An 8462-nucleotide genomic window follows, 5' to 3' on the forward strand; every position below is an offset into this window, starting at 1 on the left:
CCCCCCCAACGCTTCCTTCTCCCCGTTGGCTCGCCGTGTGTATACGTGCATGTGATTCCTCCTCATTACAGCTGCACTAATTACACTCTCATTAATGTAATTAATATTCACTCATCCAGCTCCCACAAGTCACAACATCAAAACACAGCAGCATGGGCTGAAGAACGCACATGTGCGCTCTGTCCACAGATGAGCGCGCACAGGAGCCGCAGCGCTCACATGGACGACGCGCAGGTTCCACGTATGCCGCGTGCACACCATGAKAAAACAGAACACGTATAGAAACCACAGAAGATGTTTTGTGGAACAATTTCTGTTCATGAAATCATCAAACAGGTTCCAGATTTTGGAAACAATCTTTGCTCAAAAGTCAAAGTTGAAAGTCAGTTTTGGACGTCGGTGAGCTTAAATGTACTGAGCGGCTAAAAAAGGTGGATTTTGCATGATGTGTCCCCTTTAACATGCTGAGACAAAATAAGAAACTGTTCTGTGGACAAATCAGAATTTGACATTCTTTCAAAGAACCCGCACCATTCACACACACAGGTTCAACYCAGAAAGATTCCAGACCAGGATGCAGCCCTGCATCACTTTCACCACGATGCTACAGATCTAAAAACTCTGCTTCCACGCTGCCCTCTCTGATGGTATGGGGGTGCACTGTTGCCTAGTTTACACATCTGGAGAGACTCCTTTGATGCAAAACCATACATGCAGGTTTTAGAACGACTAATGCTCACATTCTGATATGARATCTGGGAAGACCTTGCGTATTTCAAGCAAGACAATGCTAAAGCACAGTAAAGCAGAACAACAAAATTCAGTAAAGACTGAGACCAGCTAGACACTGTTCCCCCCKAAAAAACTGCAGCAGCTGTTCTCCTCAGTTCCACGATGTTTACAGACTGTTGTTAAAAGAAGAGGGGAAGCATGATGGTGGTAGGRGTGTCAGTTTTCTCAATTTATGCRGCCACCAAATTTGAAACGTGTCTTGAAATGCTCATGTGATTAGTGATGTCATCTCTCACACAGTGGCTGTGGGACATGGGCACCAGCCACCCAGAAAGGAAGTTGTGGGTAACGATGATAGATGGATGGATGGATGGATGGCGATGTTTTAAAGCTATAGGTTACCCTGACACAGAACTTAATAATTAATTCCTGGGATAAAAATAAAGCAGTCTGGATTTAAACGTTTCTGACATGAATACAAAAAAAAAAAACCCACAACAAAAAAAGTAGAACAGCTGCTTAAAAGTGACCCACCGCATGGCTCTCAGTGCAATTTTGTACGCCAGTTCAGCGTCGTGAGGTAGCAGAGAGGTGAAGAGATAGCGGGCGAAGGTGTGCATGGGGACACTCTCTCTGTGGACAATCTCTCCGAGGCCAGAATACTGACCAGCTGTTTGAATAAAAACAAGACAGAGCAAAATGATCAACAAAAGAAGCAAGAAAACGACATTTTCACTTGATTAATTGGGCGATTTACGTTTTATTATATAGAGCACACATCACTAATGCAAGTTTTTATGTTGCTGAGTCATGATTTCCTGTTTGTGTGACCATCCGGTCTTTCCCCCCACTTTCAGTCCGGATGAGGCGAAAAGCCGCGCGGTGCTAAAARCCAACTGTGACGTCGAAAACATATGGTCGCGTGTGCAGACTTGGCCTTGTGCCCTCCTCTTTTCCTCCTCCTCTTCCTGCGCCCTGCCCCCCCACACACCTCTGGTGGGTTATTTTAAAGCCCAGCGGGCCTCTAAACCGCAGACCACATCACAGAGTGGCGCGGCTGCAGCCTCCTGGGGCCCGCCGAGGCCTCAGAGCCGAGCGCTGTGTTAGCAAAAGAGAGCCAGAGGTGGGTGGTCGCGCACCGGGATGAGGCCAGGCAGGGCGGGGCTTTGGGTGGGGGGGCTGGGCTGGGGTTTGGTTCTTCCAGTATGTACCACCATCACCACTACTACCGTCCTCCTCCTTCTCCTCCTCCCACATAAACACACTCTGTTCTGGCCTCAGTCCTGTGGACGCACACACACACGCTCACACAATAGTCCCCGTGTTGCTGCGAGACGAGCAGCGTTCTGGTCCGGCCCAGAAAAGCTCGGCCTCTATTTGCACCGCAAAATGAAGAGATGATAAATAGTGAGAAGGAGTTAAACGTTTTTTTTTTCTTGTTTTAGTAAGAATGTCTAAGCTCTCCATGTGTGGGTGGTTCAAAATGACAGGGAGGAGGCGTGCTTATGGATATATTTAGACTGAAATTTTGTAAAGTAAAAGAGAAAATAGTAACAAGACTGTACTTAAAGGGGATATATCATGCAAAGTCCACGTTCTTGGCCGTTAAATACGTTTTTTGTGAACTTGGAGTCTCTAGGAGTGAAGAAAATATGAATTTAGTTCCTCATGGTGCTGCAAAGATATCTTTATATTCTATTTGGGTCATATTTTTAAACTCTTCTCTATTTTCTATGACGTTTTCTGAACTATTACATCACAGAATTCGAAACAAAACTGCCAATATGGCACCGCTGCATTGTCGTAAACCCCTCTAACAAACTCAAATAGACCACTCTGGAAGCTAGATTTAAAGAGACAGCATCAAAACGAGTTGATCTGAGGCAAATCTCAGAAAAGTGGTGAAAGAGGGGCTTGTGGAGTTACAATAAGGAGGAATTCYGACCAAAGCATTCCAGTTCCACTTTAGATCGACCCCAGCTGAATGATTTAAATGAGAAAAAGAAGGATTTGAAAGCCTGATATGGCTCCTTTAATTGTTGGTTTAGCTTAATTACTAAATATTTAATATGTGTACTGTGTTCTATTCTGAATATAATGAGTTTATGAGATTTGTTTCTTATTTAGATTTTACACAACACTCCAATTTAATTCAGTTTTTTAAGTTTAGGGTTGTACAATGAAAGAAAAGGACACGCATGTCGAAATATAATTTGCTTGCTTCCTCACCTTCCAGCAGAAAGACGGCCTGTTTACGGAAGATCTTCACCAGCGAGTCGTCCAGTTCCATCTCCTGTAGCTTGGCCAGCAGCTGCTCTTCGTTGCGACACACCTTTTCCTGAGCGTACAGCCCGTCGGGCATCACCCGCTGCTGGCCCAGGCCCATCAGAGCCGTCTCCACCGCCAGCGCCGCGTACGATTCGCCGTCTCCCAGCAGCCGCTGCACGGGCATCCGCTGCAGCTCGGCTCGGCTCACCACACTGGAGCAGTCTGTGGAGATCAGACATACATTTTTTTTTTTGCTGTAGTCAGCAAGGAACAGATGTCAGCTTAAAAAACTGTACAATCTATAATCTTGTGTTTGGCACGCAAAGTCAAAATGAACAAATACGTGTTTATGCTCCCATAATGACATGTCTTCTTCAGTTTGTTTAACGCAGCACTCAGTGTTGCTTTGTATGTGGTAGTTACATCACCCTCGCGTGTCATGATATATCACACYTTTTACTTGAAACTTAAACTATAAAGGCTCGAGTTATAGCACGTGTGAACTGTCGAACAGTACCTGAGAGGTCTAAGCAGGTGTTGGAGCCCTCCTCGCCCGCTCGTCCCGACTCCGTCAGGGTATTGAACAGGGTGCCGATGGGGTCCAGAGGGTGTCCCACCCAGCCCTCCATGTTGGTTATGGAGGTATGACCTTTATGGAGCAACTCTAAGACAAGACAAAGCACATTAAGACAATTATTTACACATTTGACTCGAGAAATTTGTTTATTTTTATTTTGAAGTTTCATCACAATATGTCATGCTCACTCTCAGTATAAAGTTTAGATTTATTGCAATTTTTTTGTGTTTATCAAGCTCAATTGGCTGCAGCGTCCACAATGAATCAGGTTGAAACCRGAGAACCATTCAGTAAGTTTTATTTCTAGACTGTAGTCCTCTAAGTTCTGGGGTCTAAATGGCCATTTTTGCTCATTTTGAATTTAAACTATTTACCAGAATGCTGACTACGCTCTCTTCTCCCATGTCCAAAAACACTCCCTCACGTTCTCCACAAGCGTACAGACAAACCTTTTTTATTGGTTGCTTTAGAAATGTGGTGCATTTCAGGAAATCAGAAAAATGGGCGTCACGTTGCGTTCAAGCACTTCCTGGTCACAAAACYTTCACTCAGGGGTGTAGCACCAAATTCTGGGCCCTGTACACTCTCGATGTCAGTGGGCCTCTATCCATGCCAAAAAATAAAATCAGGACTTCCATGGGCCCCTCTCCCTTCTTGGGCCCTGGGTACTCAGAACCACTCCCCCCCAACTTCCACGCCCATGCGTTCACTGACTGTGCAGAAAATGCGTCGAAAATGCTCACAATATTATAGCGACAATGATGCACCACAAATCTGGTTTTATTTGGAAGTAAATTAAAAAAACAAAAACACCATTTTTATAGAGTTTGAAGCCTGTGCTGTCCAACCCAGTTGAAACGAGCACTCGGAAAAGTGCCTTTTTTGTCGCATTAGCCCTTAAGAGGGCTAAAATGTACCTTTTTTGTGCCGTCGAAAGTGCTCCAGCTGCCTCTGCTGCTGCCTCCGTAACGTGTTCACCACAGCGATGGCCAGTCGCAGGGCTTCTCTYGGGTAACCGTGAGAACGCAAGGCATCGACCCGAGCGCACGCCGTTGGGACGTGTTCTGAGGGGAGAGGGAAAAAAAATGTTTCATTCAACCCGGATACACTTTCATTCAGAACCCAACAATAAAACGCGAACGTATCGCCTCACCGTGCCATAAAGGCCACCCCCGGGAGTCGAACAGGGAGCCCTCCTGGCTGTCGTGGTAGCAGTAGTTGGCGTAGAGGTCGCTGGCGATGATGTGCTGAAGGTGTCGGTCCTGCCAGTGCAGGTCGCAGGCCTCGATGGCTCGCGTGAACACGGTCCTGTGGGGTCGCATCTCTGCAGAGAGGGATTCAAAGATCCATCTTTTTTTTAATTGTTGTTCTGAGAAAAACTTGGCTTAGAACCATTAGTTTATTCTGCTGATTCTTCTCTGAAAAGCACCAACATTTTAAAAATTTGATAATAAATAAATAAAAATCCACAAATGAATAAACTCTTTTCACGTTTTTGCTCAAACACTAGAAAACATGACCGTCACCTCAAGTGGCTTCCACTCAACAGGAAAATCAGTGTTTTTGAAAACTGTGAGACACTTTTCTCCATTAAGTGATTCAGTGCTTCTAATAAAATAAAAGACCTTGTAACTCATTAAAGCAAAACCAAAACTAAAGACAATTTTGATCAAATCCTGGAAACATGATAAGCATTTTATACCACAGGATATGACATTTAAAGTTTCAGTAAAAAAACAACTCAAATGATTCGTGGCACTTAGTGAATTACTCTCAGATACCCAGAGGTGTCAGGTAACTAAGTACAAATACTTTGTTACTTTACTTAAATAGAAATTTWGATCATTTATATTTTAGTGGAGTAATTATTTTTCAGCCTGCTTTTTACTTCTAGTCCTTACATTTTAATTCAATTACCTGTACTTTCTTCTCCTTACTTTTTAAAAACGCAGAAAGTATTTCATTTCTATTTAACTTTGACTTGTTTTTATCCCATCTTTCCATTGTTCAGAGAAAAATGAATAGAAATCTATCCAGATACAAAGGAAGCCCATGGATAGAGTGAGTTTGATTGTGGTTGGATGAGAAGTGTAAATATAAACCATTCTGACATCCTAGTGGATTGAACTCACTCCATCACACCTACATCTCATTCCAGCAGGACAGACTGTAGCAGACGTAGCCTAGAAAGAAGATGATCGTGGCTGAAACAAGTCAGTTAATCGCAATTTTTTTCAACTTTAACATTTCATTTAACATTATACTCCTTATTGACTTTAGAAGAAGCAAAAATTTGTGCTCATATTTAGACGTCCTATTTTGCAAATGCTGCCTTCTTGAAATTTGGTATGCTTGTTTGTCTTTGTGTTTATGGTGTATAATGATGTGATTGTGATGCTGTGTTTCTAGTGTTTTATGTGCTGCAGAACAGGAACCTGCTGTAAAACAGCAATTATGTTGAGTCAGGCTTGATTTTTAGTGATCTTTTCCTGTTAAATCAATAAATCAAATCAAAAAGGGTGGGGGTACGCTATATAGTGGCACAGCCGAAGCCAGGGCTATTCAACTAAACTGCTCCGGGGGCCACAGTTACTGCAGGTCAGCAGCTCAGGGTCCGAACATCCAGCAATTAAAGTCATTATGTAAATAAACTAAATATTACAAATATATGTTACATTTGAAATTGTTTATTTTGCTGCATTCATTCATGAATACAACTTACAGAACCCTATGTAATAACGGTAAAGATAATAAAACAACATCAAAAACAAAACTAAAACGTTATGCCTCCTATTTAACACAAATACTATTTTGACATCTCTGACTTGCCAAATTTTTAAAACAATTTTATTTTTACTTTCATAGTTTTACCTTCAACTGTTTGTAGTTTTAACTGTATTGGATGTTCACAAAAATGGTTTTGAGATGAATGAACCAATTGACGGGCCGGACTTTGGTCATTCGTGGGCCAGATGTGGCCCGCGGGCCGCCAGTTGAATAGCCCTAACCTAAGCTTTTATCCTTAATGGCTTTTTTTTTAAGTGTTCATTACTTTTACTTTTATACTTTAAGTCATTTTAAAATCAGTACATTTATACTTTTACTTGAGTAAAAAGCTTGAGTTGACACTTCTACTTKCAAACAAGTATTTTAAACCCTAGTATCTATACTTCTACTTAAGTAATGAAAGCGAACACTTTTGACACCTCAGATAGTACCACAATAAGTGACAAAACGACAACATTTTCTAACGTGTTGATGATTTTGTGCATCAGAAGTGACGAACACACCGAACGCTCCCGCCTCTGACCTTGGTTTGCGTGAGCGCCCTGGGGCAGCGAGTGGGTGAGGTTGGGCAGCTCGTTGCCGTGGTTGCCGTCCTCCCAGGGGCAGACGTCCACGCTGTTCCACCGGCGCAGCTGGCGCAGCCACGACGATTTCTGCTCGGGTTTACAGTGGGGGTTCAGCACGATGCACATCCACAAGGCACCTGGACACACAAGCAGCAGACACGCACGCTTTCAGCAGCCCGCCCCACTCCGTCACCGTGTAAACAATTATGCTAACAACGTGGGAAGGTGCGCCTTTAAAAATAAAAAAAAAACACGTGAATATGTGTGAATCTAAAAAGCTTGAGGCGCTTTTCAAGGAGCATTACATCCTTTTCTAGTCCCTTGGAGAACCGTCTGCACACCTCCGCCATCTTGCACTCAGATCCAAAACTCTGAAAACAGAGAAGCTAGCTCATCCAGAGGCGAAGCTGCTCTGCGCASGCATCGTTTTGGAGTAAATTGGAACAAACAGAATATGAGAAGTGGTGGCGTCTCCGGGGAACCCGAGCGCATTCGGGGGATTTTTACTCTGGAGAGTGCCGGGGATGTGTACAACTCTACGAAGCGAGTKGGGCGGTTGCGWTGCATGCGTGCGCACSAAGTCAAARGYATMMMTTTTTTTTTMGGGAAGGACAAAAACAAGGATGGAGGCAGAGCATCAGGCGTGCAGAGGGAGGAGAGAGGGAGAGAGAGAGGAAGCATACAGAGGAGAATGGAAAATAGAAGATGATTTACAAAAGGAGACGGAGCTTTGTGTCTAGAGGAGAACTTAAAGAAGAGGAAAAACAAAAAGAAGTGTGTGTGTGTGTGTGTGTGTGTGCCGAGAGGCAGCGTTCACACATCAGGCGGAGTGATAAGGACTTGGCAAGAAAAGGTTTTGAAGTGTGGACTTCAAAGAGACCGTGCACACACTTCTAAAAATACGTGGGATCGAAACAGACGAGATCACGGTGCTGTCCTCACAAAGTGCCGAACAAGAGCAAAGTAAGAAATAAATACAAAAACCAAACAGCATCATCATCATCAAGAGCAGCAGGAAAGAAGGAAAAAACAACAAAGACTGGAGATAACATGACTGCTGTCCTGGTGATGGGCTTGTTGTGTTTTTGTGTGTGTGTGTGTGTGTGTGTGTGTGTGTTTTGTACAGCGAGTCTGTCAAAAGGAGTGTGCTCCGGATCAAACCAAACAAGCACGTTGGTTAGCAGCTCTCTGTCACGCCGACTAAAAATACAATGAAAAGTGTTTGAAAACACTGCAGAGGTGAGGCACAATGTGCCGCATTAAACGGCTTTTAATTTCACAAAGATGTCGCGGAGCTGCCAAACCTGCAGTCACTAACAGAGACAGGAACCCTGAGCTGTCAGCGACGAGGACGGGGAGGCTGAGACTGTGGGCTTTCTTGGACACACACACACACACACAAAAAAAGGCAAACAGAAAACAAAAATGTTTCTTCTTTTGCCTTTGTGTCAGCATCTAGATTTGATCACCCACCTCGCTAAATCTGTCAGAGCTCTTGTGTGTGCACTTTTTATAGGAGCGCCTGCGATGTC

General features: G+C 43.7%; 1 protein-coding gene across 1 annotated transcript in view; it reads right to left on the reverse strand.

The window, feature by feature from the left end:
* LOC106513728 (zinc finger SWIM domain-containing protein 6) overlaps nucleotides 1-7067 on the reverse strand; it is a gene marked incomplete at its 5' end in the record, with an annotated part of 22337 nt that extends 15270 nt beyond the window's left edge. Inside the window, 6 exon segments of the mRNA XM_014002693.1 lie at nucleotides 1267-1402; nucleotides 2962-3222; nucleotides 3518-3664; nucleotides 4495-4641; nucleotides 4731-4901; nucleotides 6888-7067. Coding sequence (XP_013858147.1) covers nucleotides 1267-1402; nucleotides 2962-3222; nucleotides 3518-3664; nucleotides 4495-4641; nucleotides 4731-4901; nucleotides 6888-7067 — 1042 coding nt within the window.
* Nucleotides 7068-8462: the final 1395 nt, after the last annotated feature.

The sequence above is a fragment of the Austrofundulus limnaeus genome, unplaced genomic scaffold (assembly GCF_001266775.1).
Source record: "Austrofundulus limnaeus strain Quisiro unplaced genomic scaffold, Austrofundulus_limnaeus-1.0 Scaffold14, whole genome shotgun sequence".
Taxonomy (NCBI): Eukaryota; Metazoa; Chordata; class Actinopteri; order Cyprinodontiformes; family Rivulidae; genus Austrofundulus; species Austrofundulus limnaeus.